Source organism: Lutjanus erythropterus, chromosome 21 (assembly GCF_056507025.1).
Source record: "Lutjanus erythropterus isolate fLutEry1 chromosome 21, fLutEry1.hap2, whole genome shotgun sequence".
Lineage (NCBI taxonomy): Eukaryota > Metazoa > Chordata > Actinopteri > Lutjaniformes > Lutjanidae > Lutjanus > Lutjanus erythropterus.
Genome location: NC_139337.1, coordinates 21,085,225 through 21,099,866, shown reverse-complemented (window position 1 = coordinate 21,099,866; position 14,642 = coordinate 21,085,225). Strand labels below are relative to the sequence as shown.

General features: G+C 39.8%; 1 protein-coding gene and 1 pseudogene across 1 annotated transcript; one reads left to right on the top strand and one right to left on the bottom strand.

Moving 5' to 3' along the window:
• Nucleotides 1-3,244: 3,244 nt before the first annotated feature.
• On the top strand, nt 3,245-6,167 carry chst2b (carbohydrate (N-acetylglucosamine-6-O) sulfotransferase 2b). Its single transcript, XM_084747793.1, has one exon. It carries the CDS (start codon nt 3,950-3,952, stop codon nt 5,345-5,347), a length of 1,398 nt encoding a protein of 465 aa, XP_084603919.1. The 5' UTR covers nt 3,245-3,949; the 3' UTR covers nt 5,348-6,167.
• A 4,174-nt stretch (nt 6,168-10,341) lies between these two features.
• LOC146307615 (sodium/hydrogen exchanger 9-like) overlaps nt 10,342-14,642 on the bottom strand; it is a 103,461-nt pseudogene continuing 99,160 nt past the window's right edge.

The window sequence follows — 14,642 nt, the reverse complement described above, 5'->3', positions numbered from 1 at the left end:
AAAGGATAAAACAAGAAAAATAATACATATAATACAACACATAACAAATAAAGCCACTTGGATGAGGCACTGAAAGGAAGAAATAACTTTGCAATGCAATAAAAACAATACTTAGCAATATTCTGTTCTATTTTTTTAAATTAATTGCTCACTCTGTTGCTCTCTAGGGCAATGCAGTGTCTCATCCACCTGATAAAGCACACACATAATATTATAAACCCAGGGGGGAAAAAAAGCCCAAAATAGTGCATGGAGTCAAACTTGGACCCTCATAATTAACATTCATAGAGGAGCTGTTAAATTTTATGAGGATTTTAAAATACGCGTCTCCCCATCCACTCCATTTCTGAGCAATTATACTTAGGAGTGGAGAAAAGGGCCCAGTAGCTGCACTTTATTATCCATCAATACAGCATCCCAGAACAGCCCTTAGTTAATCAACTGAACTAAATTAGAAAGGAAAAAAAACATAGCACACAATGCAGGTGGGAGACTGTTATTTGGTGCTAGATACAGGAATAACACTGTGTCACACTATTAGATTTTCAGTAAGCAATCCCAAACAGAAGAAGACAAGGAAAAGAAGATGCTTAAATTACATTTATGACTAATTTTAGGTGCCTAGGTCTTTTATTCTGCCCAGTTAACAGTTTTATCACTTGTTCAATGAGCTTAAATGATGACAAAATAGATCATTTATATATATGACCAATAAATTATTCAGTGATATAAAGCAAATCTATTGTTATGTCAATATTTTTTTTAGGACAAAAGAGAGAAAAGTCTGTTTCTTTGTCTGGAGTGGGGACATCACGCTCCAGCAGGGGGCAGTCTGCACAAAGGTTTTGTGCCGTAAACAGCCGCATTGGATGAGGGCTATAAAATGAGTGGAATAGAAATTCAGCGGCACACACTTTACAGTGCATGAAGAGTAATAATTCACTGTATAGTCTGATAATCCAGCCCATATTTAAGCTTAATCAAAAGCACTTACAGTACACACAGCTTTACTTGATCCATGTAGACGTCTTCTTAGGAAAAAAAACACGGCTTTACTCTTGTATTTTTATGCTGGTTAGGACCATATGCAAACAGAACTATTACAGCTAAATAGTAAAAGAAGGTTTTTGGTGATACAAGATATATAAAATAAGTACAATAAGGTCACCATACAATCACCAGTCATGACCATAAAATCACAGAATCTCAATGTGGACATTACATTGCAGAGAGATTTCTCATCAGAGGTCACAGAGGTCCCACGACCCCTTTCACTCAATCTTTTGTGCCGTTCAGTTGTGCAGGGCTATAATCCCAAACTGGCAAGCCTCTTAGGAAAGATGATTTTCAATCTGCAGAGCATGTGGTTTCCTCTGTTCGAACACATGGCCTTACAGCTTCCCAGGACTTGTCAGTTCCTGGGGAACAGCTGTCAGATGTCACAATTCAGCTGATTCCACATGAGAGGTCTGTCAGTCACTGTTGCTGACTGGTTCCAATACAGTCAATAGAAAAAAAAAATACACAGCAATGATCTATTAGACTACAGCTGCACAATTAATCGAAATATTATGGAAATCTCAATATGGTTAAGTGCAATATTCACATATGAAATGACACTAATCATGAATCATGTGGCAATCACAATATATGTCAAATTAATTGTAGTATGATTTTTCACTGTATCATGCAACATTAATTTTGACCTATTGTTATACTTTATTTCCCAGTGGTTCTCAAACAGGGACAGATTTTGCTTCAATCATTGTATAGGGTTATAGTTTTAATTAATAATAGGATTTTTCCTTTAGGGCATGAGGAGCTGTGTTTTTATAATAGATCTGGGCTACCCTCTTGAGGTTTTAGCGGGAAAAACAAATACATTTAATTTGAAATATTGATTCCTCTTTGTAGCCATGCACTACGCAGAGACATATACAATAGCGATGTAAAGACAGGACGCTTAATACGATGACTCTTACAAAAAGTGTACATTATTTTTTAGTTAATTCAATAATAAGCATCAACTAACATCTAATTAACAGTTAAGTAATGAGTCTAATAATCATTTACAAAATGGTGCTCATGTTCAACTAAGGCATTCATTTAGATTATTTGTTTGTACAAATGCTATTAACATTAGTTAATAAAATAATAATCATAGCTGTTAACAAACACGTTTTCAATTTTACAGTAAGAATCACAAAGAGAATTAATTAATGGTCACCTATGGTTCAGTAATAGTTATATAACAGACACAATATTTTATAGGTTAGGCTATAAGTTAATGAATGTCTGCATGAAGATAAAGGAACAAGCAGCCATGGAGTGTGTCCACTGAATTATTCCGCCTTTACCAAAGATAAGTCATGTTAGTTTGACAATCATTGGCCTTGAATAAACACTGATTAAAAAAAGACAAAAAAAACAAAACTGTTTTCTCTGAACTTAACAACATACATGCTAAAACATGAATCTACTGTTCTTTATCAACCATATACTATTATATTATTATATTTTAATTAGTACCTTAGCTACATAAACCACATTAGAAGACACATTAGTCAACAGTAAATGAATGCTTATTATTAACTGTTAGTTGATGCTTATTACTGTATTAACTAATATTACTTGATATACCTTTACTGTAAAGTAGTACCCTAACATATAAACCCTTAATAAATGTCTACACGTTAATTAACAGTAAATTAATGCTTATTATCATATTAATTAACTGTTAGTTAATTCTTATCACTATATTAACCAATGTTGCCTTATATACCCTTGTTGTAAAGTTACCACTATTAATAAGTAACTGAACTAGCATATAAACCCCTGATAAATGTTAGTAAACAGTAAATTACCTTATTATTGTATTACCTAATATTACGTAATATACCCTTATTGTAAATGTTACCATAATATATAAAACCTTAATAAATGTTATTATTGTATCAACTAACATTACTTAATATACTCTTACTGAAAGTGCTACCCTTGTTAAAAAGTTAAAACCAGATGAATTTGAACAAAAGACAGTGTTAAAAGACAATGGGGGGGGGGGGGGGGTGGATGAGATGTGGCGTTTATAAAGAGAACCGTCACACTCCTGTTCAACACACGCACCTTTTACAGTGTGCAGCTGTGTGTGTTGAAAAAGCAGGGTGGAGCGTGGTAACAGGGATGCAGATAGTGAGGTAGACTTCTCTGAAACATAACAACAGCATCATTTCTCACAGTCAGTCTACCATTGCTGCTGCTGCGATCTGTGGGAGCCAGAATCGAGCCTGCACGGAGACAGACGCGCGGCTCGTCCAATGGCGCAGCTCGGTGACGCACGACGCCACGGCGCGGGCCAATGCGGTCCCCGTGTGGGCGGGTCTTTCCCCCCTTGTATTCTGATTGAATCCGTCCAGTTTGTATTAGTTGGACGAGCAGGGGAGCAGGAAGAACCGGGGAAAATCTTCCACCAAACGGCTCTGACTGTGGATACTGTGCGTTCGCCGCTGCGTTATTATGGCAGATGCGGATTGATACGAGCTGCAGCGGCGGGTTTATTGTGTGCGGTGCATGAATCTCGCCAGGATGCATGAGATGATAACTGCGCAAGGATGCCTCCGCTGCTGAACATGGACAAACAGGGCGTCTGTTACAATGATGAAGGCTCCTTCTTCCTTTTTGTTTTGAACACGGGCCACCCACAGAATCACTGCAGCAACTTAAACGTTCCTCTCATCCGTCGCTCCTATGAAGAACATTGCGCAGTGCAGTGAAAACGGGCTTTCGTGTTGTGGATGTCGAATTGCTGGTGACTATATTACCTAATAAGCTGATATCAACTGGGTATCAGTTCCCAGTATAGGCTGCATACATTCTCCAGTGCGTGTTGGGGCACAGTCAATGTAAGGAGCTTTGTCAAGTGGTGAGAGCCACTCTCCAAAGGGTACAGATGAGAGGCAAACAATATCATCAACCACTGAAGTTGACAGCGCCTTGGGAGAAGGATGCTGGCTTTGGGAGGAAGCTTAAAACCTACAGGAATCATACCAAGATAATAGCACAGCCTGGAATCGTGATGAAAGTCCTCCGCAGGAAGAGGATTGTCTTATTTATGGCCTATTTCTTGCTGCTGGTGCTCACTATGCTTAACTTGGCTAATTATAAATGGACTAAAGAGCCCCAGCAGTGCAACCACCAGATGAGGAGCACCACTTATCAGAGCAGGTCTGACATTCGCTTCCTGTACAGGCCCTCTCTGGCCAAAAAGAGACAGCTCATCTACGTCCTGACAACCTGGAGGTCAGGCTCGTCCTTTTTCGGGGAGCTTTTTAACCAAAATCCTGAAGTGTTCTTCTTGTACGAGCCAATGTGGCACATCTGGCAGAAACTGTACCCAGGTGATGCGGTGTCTTTACAAGGAGCAGCCAGGGACATGCTTAGCTCCTTGTACCGCTGTGATCTGTCTGTTTTCCAACTTTACAACAGCCCTGGGGGTAAGAACTTTACGTCCCTGGGACTATTTGGGGCCACCCTCAATAAAGTGGTGTGTTCCTATCCTCTCTGCTCAGCCTACAGGAAGGAGGTGGTGGGGATGGTGGATGATAAGGTGTGTAAAAAATGTCCCCCTCAGAGCCTTAGACTGTTGGAGGAGGAGTGCCTCAAATATAACACCATAGTCATTAAAGGGGTGCGCATTTTGGACGTTAACGTGTTGGCCCCGCTCATGGAGGATCCATCGTTGGATTTGAAGGTGATACACCTGGTCCGAGACCCACGTGCGGTGGCCAACTCCAGGATCAAATCCAGACACGGTCTGATCAGGGAGAATTTACAGGTGGTCCGCAGCAGGGACCCTAAACTTCGCCGGATACCTTTCGTGGATCCCGGTCACAAAGCCAACAAGAAGGACGGCTCAGACTACCACTCCATCGGAGCCATGGAGGTGATCTGTGACCGCACCTCCAGGACTATAAGGACCGCCTTAAACCCACCCAGCTGGCTGAAGGGGAAGTACATGGCCGTGCGGTATGAGGACCTGGTGGAAAACCCGGTCAAGACCTTGCGGAACATCTACCGCTTCGCCAACCTCACCACCAACCACGACATCGAGTCATTCGCACTGAACATGACCAGTGGCTCCAGCTCCTCCTCCAAGCCATTCATAGTGTCGTCTAGGAACGCCACACAAGCTGCTAGTGCATGGAGAACAGTGCTCAGCATCCAACAGATCAAACAAGTGGAGGACTACTGCCACCACGCCATGTCCGTTCTAGGGTACGAAAGGGTCAGAACGGCAGGGGAGGCCAAGGACCTGAGCAAATCACTACTGACACACTCCAAACTGTGAAAACTCACCACCAAAGACCTTTTAATTTAATGTTCATTCTGCATCGAGTGCCGTTTCCTCTTCTTGTGGAATTAAAGCTTTACTTTAAATCAGTGTTCGAGGAGCTCCACTGGCCACATTTGGAATGTATCATGTTTCCCTCAGTTGAATTGCAGTGGTATTTGAAGGGACCACTCCTTTTATACTGGAATATTGGATGTGTTTGACGATGCAAAGGCCTACGAACAGTGACTTAATTAGTGAAGCTGCAACAATGAGAAGAAAAAAAAAGAACAACAACCACTGTATAATTCATGTATCTTGTTATGATGACACTTCAAAGTGGATGTTTTGGGGTTATTTTTGAATGTTCAAAACCTTACAAGAAATCTGTTTTTTCAGTCTCCATACTGTCTGTAAAAGTGAAAATAGTGGATGAAAGAAAAACAAAAAAATAACAAAGAACATCTGGTTTAAAAAAAATCTCATTGCTAATGTTTATTTGTCAGATCTGGTTGAAGTCAGAGACAATCAATAAATTGGTTTGTTGACGTGCCATAGGTAGAGGTGTGATGAGTAGGCTACATCAGAAGTAGCAGTAGTGCTATTTCTCGATTGAAAACAAAAGGATGTTTTGATTTTTGTCACCAAATCCTCGTAGGATGATGATGATATAATGCACTGTGTGGACAATGTCATGGCTCTGGAGCTGGAAAGTGTCTCTCAGTGTCGGTGTAAGCAGTCTGTTCTACCATTTCAAATGTTTACAATTGCTTGCTCTTATAAAAACACATGATCTGGGAATATTGCATTGAGTAAAGTTCACAGTTAACAAGAAAAAGTTGATGCATCTGTGTTGCTGTACATGCAGAAATCATGATCAAAAACATGAGCACTAGAACAGTGGTTCTCAAAGTCTGGTGCATGAAGCAAAGTTCCCTTAAAAATGTGAATAAAATAAAATCCAATACAGTGAGCCACTGGATTTAATCAATATTGTAATAACAAAAACTATACTATTAAAGTTTCAGTGTGTATGATTGTCAGAATACGTCAGAAATGCAATCGTCACTTTGTTTTCATTAGTGTATAATCACCTGAAAACAACAGTTGTTGTGTTTTTGTTATCTTTAAATGAGCTGTAATATGTACACAGGGTGTGGGTTCTCTTCCACAGTCTGCCATGTTGCACCACTGTGTTTGTACTAAAGCTGCACAGTTAATCAGAATATTGAAATTGCAATATAGCCGAGGGCAATATCCAAATTTTCAGCGACAATGAAACTTGTTATGCAAAGTATCATTCACACTAATCCTATTGCAATTGCAATATCTGTCAAAATAATTGCATATGTTTTTTTCACCATCTCGTGCAGCCCTAGTTTTTACTGTAGGCCAGGATGGACAAAGCACACACTGGCTTTAGACATGGCCTTTTGCTTTTTGTGCAAATATCGTGGCCACAATAGGTTCTCCTACATGACTGGATAGTTAGAGTGTGATGACGTGTTCGCACTCTGTACCGTGCCACTAAATTCTACACACTGATCCTTTAATATGTATTTCATATCTGGGTTTTGTAATGGTTTTGACCTTTATATGTATGAGATGTTTCAAGACATACCTTAGTTCAGTGCATAATGCACCCCTGTGCCTTCCCTCACCATTTGAGAACCATTGTGCTGGAGTAACGCCCCTCATTTCTTGCTATTGCTACACAACTTAAAGTTCCCCCGTGGAGTTTTTGCACAGGTGTTTCACGCCAAAACACATCTGTATCTTTGAGGTCTAGCGAACATGTTGAATGACGTCCCCTCCTCATGAAGTTGCAAAGGAAACCTATATTGTGTACTTCCTGTCAGTTTGCGTCCTTCCTGCCTGTGATGGTGCATTGATGTGTATTTTGGTGCTTTACAGCTACCTGCAGATCATGGATGAACAATTAATCAAAATTTTTTAAGTATGGCCTTGTGCAAGGAGGTGCAATATTTATTAAAGATAAAATGTGTGTCAAGTTACCATTTTAAATCAAATATTGTCGAGGTGCAGAGATGTCCTGGCTTGCAGACTCAAGAAAACATCTTTGATACAGAAATTACTACTTAATCATTTTAATATGTTTGCAATATTGCAATGAAAATTTGAATAATGATGTAAACTTGTAATTTCCTCTCATACTGCAAATCATATCGCAATTACAGTGTCAGTCACAGTAATCACAAATAGATTTTTTTAATTATTCAGCTCTACTGTAGATCAGTGGAACAGAAATGTTCATCTCATCATTTGCACACATTTGCATGCTAAAAACATCGCTCGGTAAGTCGTGGTCAGAAACTCCACAGGGTACTTTTAAGTTTGTGTCATAATAATGTTATTCATAATAATTGGGAATTTTGTCTTTATTAGTTGGAGGAAGTAGTACAGTCACTTGAGAACAACCTCAGAGAAAAGGCTCAAAAAGGGAGATACACTAATATTAAACTGCTTGAATACAAAGATAAAGGGACACCACATGAAAACTAAAACAAAACTGATTTTCTTCTAACTCAATCCAGACTTTGATGTGATGTGATGTGATGTGATGTGAAGGTTCACTGCTGTAAAACAGCTCACTTAGATTTGGTTTTGTGATGCTCAAAGTGCCAAAAAATTACACTTGAAAAGCTCAACAGGGAGCGTTTTTTTTACCCTCTCTCCTCACCAAGGCTACACAAAAAAAGTTGTAAGACCTTGTCGTGAGCAGTTTGTTCTTCCTGTACAGAGTTAGATGCTGTAGCTGGTGGGCGTACGGCAGCGAGTAGATTACAGTGATTGAAAAAAAAGGTTTGTGGTTCATTGGAAGGAACTGTCACATGTGGAGTTGCCTTTGAGTTTTCAAATGTCAAGGTCTCATCTTTTGATACTTTGAGCATCACAAATGCATTAGAGTGCCATGTGTTTGGGGGACTTATTATGCAGGTAATAGCTCCAAATCTCAGCAATTCACACCAAAAATAGTAACAGGGTTTTCACAAGGGCCACAATGATTATGTTCCTTATCGAGTAAACTGTCAGTCAATTAATCAGTTAGTTGTTTGGTCTATAAAATGTCAGAAAATGGTTTCCCAGGATCCAAGATGATCCCCTCAAATGTTTTGTTTTGCCCACAACACAAAGATAATCAGTTTATTGTCATAAATGAGTAAAGAAACCAGAAAATATTCCAATTTAAGAGGCTGAAATCAGATATTTTTTTTCTGAAAAATTACCCAAATTGATGATCGATATAGCTGGCAATTAAGTTAATACTTTGTTAATTGTTGCAGCTCTAGTTTTTACAGAGTCTTGAAAGTTTGGAAAATGCTTAATTTTTAAAAGTTAGTGTTTCATGGTTAGTAGAATTTGAATACAGTCATTGAAAAGTGCTTTTTAACATAAGTTTATGTTCCAAAACCAGAAGTAATTTAAAAGTGGAAATGTTCCCTGGTGTTGAAATTAGCAAGCAAGACTCCAGTTTAACATAAACAGCTGGTAAGAAAAAAAAAAAACAATTAAAGTTACAATATACATTGATTTCTGTGCCTACAAAGGAATTCTGTAAATTTTATTTTTCACAGTTGCATTTACAGTAACAATTTAGATGTGGTGATAAAGGCTTTCACAGTCTGGAGATATTTGATTCAGGTACAAAGGTTCGAAGTGCTTTTCCTCTTAATAAGCAGTACGAGTTTTGTAAGATTGTGCTGTTAAGTCTCTTTTGCTGAGAACAAAACTCATTTCGAACATCAGCGCCAGCAAAGCAGAATATATTGTATTGTATATGCAGCAATTGAAACCAGAAACAGAGGAGCATTCCATAGATGCAGCCATGCATTCACAGCGTAAAAACAGGCCTAACTTCAAGGACAATGGCTTTATTAATATGAGAGAAACAGTCTGCATGTTCACAAAGCCTGACCTTCACACACTGGATTTGTGCAAGTACACAACACCTAGTGCTTCTCACACAGGGAGAAGGGGCCCTGAGATTTATAATGATGCACTCGGAAAAGTGCAATCTATAAAGAAGTCTCACTTGCTGATCGTCTCTTTTTCCAAACGCTGTTAATGTACTTAAGCATTCGGAGGTATTTGAGCTCGCCGCTGCAGAATGATAAGTGAGACGTGGAGGGAGATGAGGGGGGCATTAAATTTAGCTGGGATACATTTTGAATGAGTTAAAAGGATTGCAGACGAAAACAGTGCAATAAAAGTTTAATACGGATTTGGGGAAGAGCAAAGCAAAGTTGGCACAAAAATACCAACTCAGCTGATTAACGGAAATACCGTAGATTTCAATCACGGCGGATACTTGTGAGCATGTGAAACAAAGGCATGATGTAAACAAGAAGCTCCACTCTCAGAAATAAAAAGTGCTAATGAGAAGCATAAAGGGTTCTTTGGATTGTCCCCATAGGAGGACCCTTTTTGGTTTTTGTTTCTACTTGGAACCCTTTAAGAGAGTTCTACCTAGAACTCGACATTAGGGGGTTATAACCGGAATGATCTGTGCAAGGTTTCAGCCAGAGACCCCTCCTATGGTGTAATGGTTCCACTCAGAACCTACCCATGGTTCTTTCCACAATCCTACCCTACCAAGAACCTTTTTATATTCCAGTGGTTTTATCTAGAACACACTCAGGATGTTCTATTGATAAAACCTGAGTGTGTTCTAGATAAACCCCCTCTTTTTTTTTTTTTATCTCAAACACACTCAGGGGGTACCACTGAGAACATTTCTATATTCCAAGGGGGTTGTATGGAGAACCTTTATAAATTCTGGTGGTTTTATCTAGAACATATTCAGGGGGTTATACTGGGAACCTTTTTATATCTCAGGGGTTTTTTATCTAGAACACACCCAGGGGGTCCTACCGAGATTTATATTATGGTACAATACAAAAAACCCTTGACAAACCCGCTCTTCAAAAAAGTGTAGTAAGAACCTCAGTCCTTCAGGAAGAACCCTTTTGGAGATTTTATTTCTTAGAGTGTAGAAGTTAACATGTGACTTAAGATGTTGCATTTTAACCAGAACTGTCATATTTTAATATTTCTTGCTGTGTGAAAAGCACACAGTGCACACAAAGGTCAACCTCGGCTTCCTGTTGGTTGAGGATTAATCGCTCATTTCAGCTGTTAAATTACTTGAAACTGGGGCAAAACAAGCCAAGAAAATCATCAGCAGAGTAACAGAGAGAGCACTTGCCTTTGTAATTGTTTTTTTCTCCCTCTGCGAGTGTGTGTTTGCATGCATTTCAGCGCGAGGGGGGTGCATGACCTTTCCAGGGCTATTGTGACTCTGACTCCCGGTCGGCTCCTCTCAGATGCCCTGGCCAGTGACCTCGTTCACTGTGGGAGGTGGGGCCCTTAGCCTCGGGGCAGCGCAGGCTGATAAACTGGGGTTAGAAGTGACTCCAGGAGCTTCAGGCCTGTCTGGTGCTGCAGAGGCCCAAGTCTTCTTCCAGCAGGTCGGATCCAGACTGGCCTCCTACTGATATAAGATTATTCTCCGTTTTCTCTAAATCCAACATGGAGTCATCTAGTTTAGTCTCAAACAGCTGCTCTTCATCCTGAATAGCAAGTGGAAAATTTGATTGATAGCTTTAATTTATTTCTGTTCTCTGAAGATATGAAGCAACACAGGGGAAGTCTTACCTCCTGGACTAGGTGGCACTCAGAGAGTCTGGTAAAGACGCCACGCCGCTGTGGCAGTGAGTCAGTCGGTGGAGGGCCGCAGTGTGTCGGCAGAGGCTTTGGATCTGTGAACTTGTTAAGGCATGCTTGCTCTAGCTTTGGAATCTGCAGAGAACAGACCCAGAAAAGACAGCTTCGGACATTCTCGTAGTTTATCTGAAACTATATGCTGTTACATAAGTATACATGACTTGTACAGCAAGAATCTAAATCTGGTGTTAATGGTGTGAACCTGGGAATGGTTTGTCTTTAGTCTTTTCCTAATCTGGCCTCAGGCCACCAAGTTATGACTGTAATAATTGTAGCAGAACCACTAGGGAACATTTTGAGATTATGTGTGAAAATAAGTAATTGCAGTGCTGTACTGGCATATTGTAGAGGGTTCATAAAGGTTCAGAACATCAATGTGTAACATCTTACAATAGCTAGGCTGGTGAGTCATGGGTGGGGCTGAAGGGTTCTGAGGGAATGTTTAGTGTTGTAATCACAGATGTGGGAGGACAAATCAGAGGTCAGTGACAATGTTAGAAAGAATTGGCTGAGTCATTCTGTTCTGGAGAAAAGCATATCACACAAACATCCATAAAGGAACAATATTTAAAGCTGCCAATGGTGATTCTGGAGAAGGAGAGTCGCTTGTTGAGTCTCATTCCCATGTCGTCAAATTCCAAGGCTGTGGGTAGATCTGGGAATGACTAAACAAGCAACTGTCTTTCTCCAGAATCACTTGTAGCAGCTTGAAGCAAGTAATATATTAGAATTGGGAAGTACAACCATATACCATAGAGCAGGGGTTTGAGGCTACCAACCACGGGACATTTTCTTGTCGCCTCAAGGCTCAAAAATGCCTTGGGGGAATTTCAGATTTGGTACAAACATCTACTTGGACCCAAAGACAAAGTGTTGAGATTTTTGCAGTCAAAGGTCAAGGTTACTGTGACCTCATGCCCGTCCCATTCTCGTGAACCTGACAGCTCAGCAACGGCTTGTGGGAACTTCTACAAAGTAAGCACAAATGTCACTGTGACCTCACAAAGTACTTTTAACTTACTTTCATTTATTTTCTGCCATAACTCAAGAATTCATGAGCTAATTATGGCAAAAATACAAATATCTAATTGGATAAAACACAGTCTCTATGTGAAGACAGCGTGATTCTCACTGGAAATTATTCACTGGAATCATACATGCATAGTGATAACTTTCATTTGGTCAAAATTAATTAATACCTTTTATTAAATTCCTATAAGTCTGGACATACATGGATGAAAACAGCAACTGGACTGTTTGGCACAGGCATAGATCCACAAAATGGCAATTCCAGTTTTTTGGTAACACAGTAAAGATGTCAGAGCTTGTTCTCTGCTGAAAAATCCCAGTCATTGTCGCACTGCATAATACACATCAGTCAACATGTCACTCAAGTTTTCAACAAGATTCCCTGTTCTTTTCTTTCTTTTCACTTTTTTTTTTTTTTTACAAGCAAAAAATAAAAATATAAAATAAAACAAAGACTGCCTCACTTCCCCCAGGCACAGTGCAGTGAGAGACTGAACAATGACACAGCCATTTTCGGATCGCACTGACATCACTGCACTGCATCCACACAATATAGTGCTGAAATGATACACGTCTATGCAGTTATATTAAGGATACTATTCCTCCTATAAGCCCACTTTCAGTTTTCCGCCATTAAGTGCCTGTGGCTTTATCAACACAACATCCAGCAGAGAGCTGGATTATTAGTCATTCCAGCTTTAGGTGCTTGCGCTATTTTTGTTCCTGTTTGCTAAGTTGTTATCATATTTAATATACACGCGCCAGCTCTTGTCTGCTGCTGTCTTAAGTAATAAAAGCCCACAATAAAATATGCAACAAAGAAAGGCTTTCCAGGAGGGTGCGCTCTACAAAAGCAGAACTGCAGACGGCTTGATAGAGATAAAAAATAATTTTACTCACAGAAAACAGGGGGCGTTATCTTGTTTCAGGCAAGATGGGTCAGTATTGCACTTGATTAAAACCAGAGGCAAGGTCAGAGCTGGTTTATAAATGTGTTTAAGTGTTGATAAAAGGCAGTACAGGCAGGCATATTTCTAATTAGTGTTGAGAGCAGGAGTAGAAAGTGCTGTTTTTGGATGCCAGATGTTAGGTAATAGTCCTCTGGAGGTGTTGTCAGCTCAAATCAAGAAAGACCTGTGATGATAAGTATTCAGTTGATAATTACAATGAGGTATTTAAGCACCTTCTAATGCAGGATCCCCACATGTTTTCTCTTCTCTTGCAGGGCCAAAGCTGAAACTTGATGGAGGGCCAGGGGCCAGACACAAACATCTATTGTATTATATCAGTTGTTTCAGATGCTACATCGACCCTTCCTATTTCCTGCCCCCTTTGGGACCTTAGTCAACTTTATGCCTCCCTGTTTCCTGTAATTAGCTTTGCCATGTTCTGGGCTGGTCTATGTTGAAAAGAAAACCACATTTTGAGGTTAAAAGATTTTTTTCTGGGTCTCATAAAAGCAACATATTCTGTATATAGTCACATCTTAAATTAGCTAATATAAAAAAAAAAACTTACAAAAAAAGCTTACATTTTGTTAACATCATCTATCAGATTAAAAATAAATAGTCATACCGTCACTTAGCTAAAGTTACTAAAAAGACAGAAGCTACTTAGTTTGCTAATCTAGATCAATCGCTAATCTACATTAGCTAGCTAGCTAGATGCATTTGATAGCTATTGTTAGCATAATGCCACCTAACTAGCTAGCTGACAATAATAAGCAATGACAAGTCTTCCACTGCAAATTTATCAGCTGTTTATAACTGTCAGTTGTCTGTCAAAATGCAATGTTGCACTTGTCTTGCACTCCTGCAGTGTTCCTGCAGCGTGCCTTAGCTTCTCTGCATCTGGAGAGGAGGAGGCAAGAGGAAATAACTCACTTCGACCATAGATTGTGTCTTAAATAGTTATTCAATGTATTTAATATACAACCTATGGATCCAACTCGCTATTTGGACTGCAGTACTCGTCTCTGGATGTGCAATTGCTACATATTGCCCTGTTAATTAAATTTTTTTTAGCAATTAACACAAAATCGAAACTCATGGCAGGCCAACTTTGGCCCGCGGCCCCACTTTGGGCAGCCCTGCTCCAACATTTCTTCTCAAGCCAGATTTCTGCACACAGAGGCTTGGTGACAACCGATCTTGTAATACACTTGATTCTGTATCCTCTCTCCACTACAGATTCAGAGAAATGACAGAACACTTGCTAGCTCTCAGCTGTAAACAATAGTTTTGATTAATAATTGCCCTTCTGCAGTAAGGTGTTCATACTTTGCTCTCCTTGTGCCTTGAAAAAGACAAAACAATACTTCAACAATCCTGTAATTTCTGGACGAAAGCAACCTTTGTACCTCAGAGCCTATAATGAATACTGTGGGATTCAGACGTGGCACACAAGTACACAATCCCCTGGCATGAGCACAAAAAACAAAGAGAAGAGGAAACTGATCTGTTATTGGGTGCCAATTCTTACATTCTGCTGCCGTTATCAGCAGTATGCAAGAGGTGGGAATTATGGGCAGCATTCTGCC

Excerpts from the sequence above, each read along its gene's own strand:
- chst2b (XM_084747793.1), top strand. The coding sequence starts at position 3,950 with ATGAGAGGCAAACAATATCATCAACCACTGAAGTTGACAGCGCCTTGG.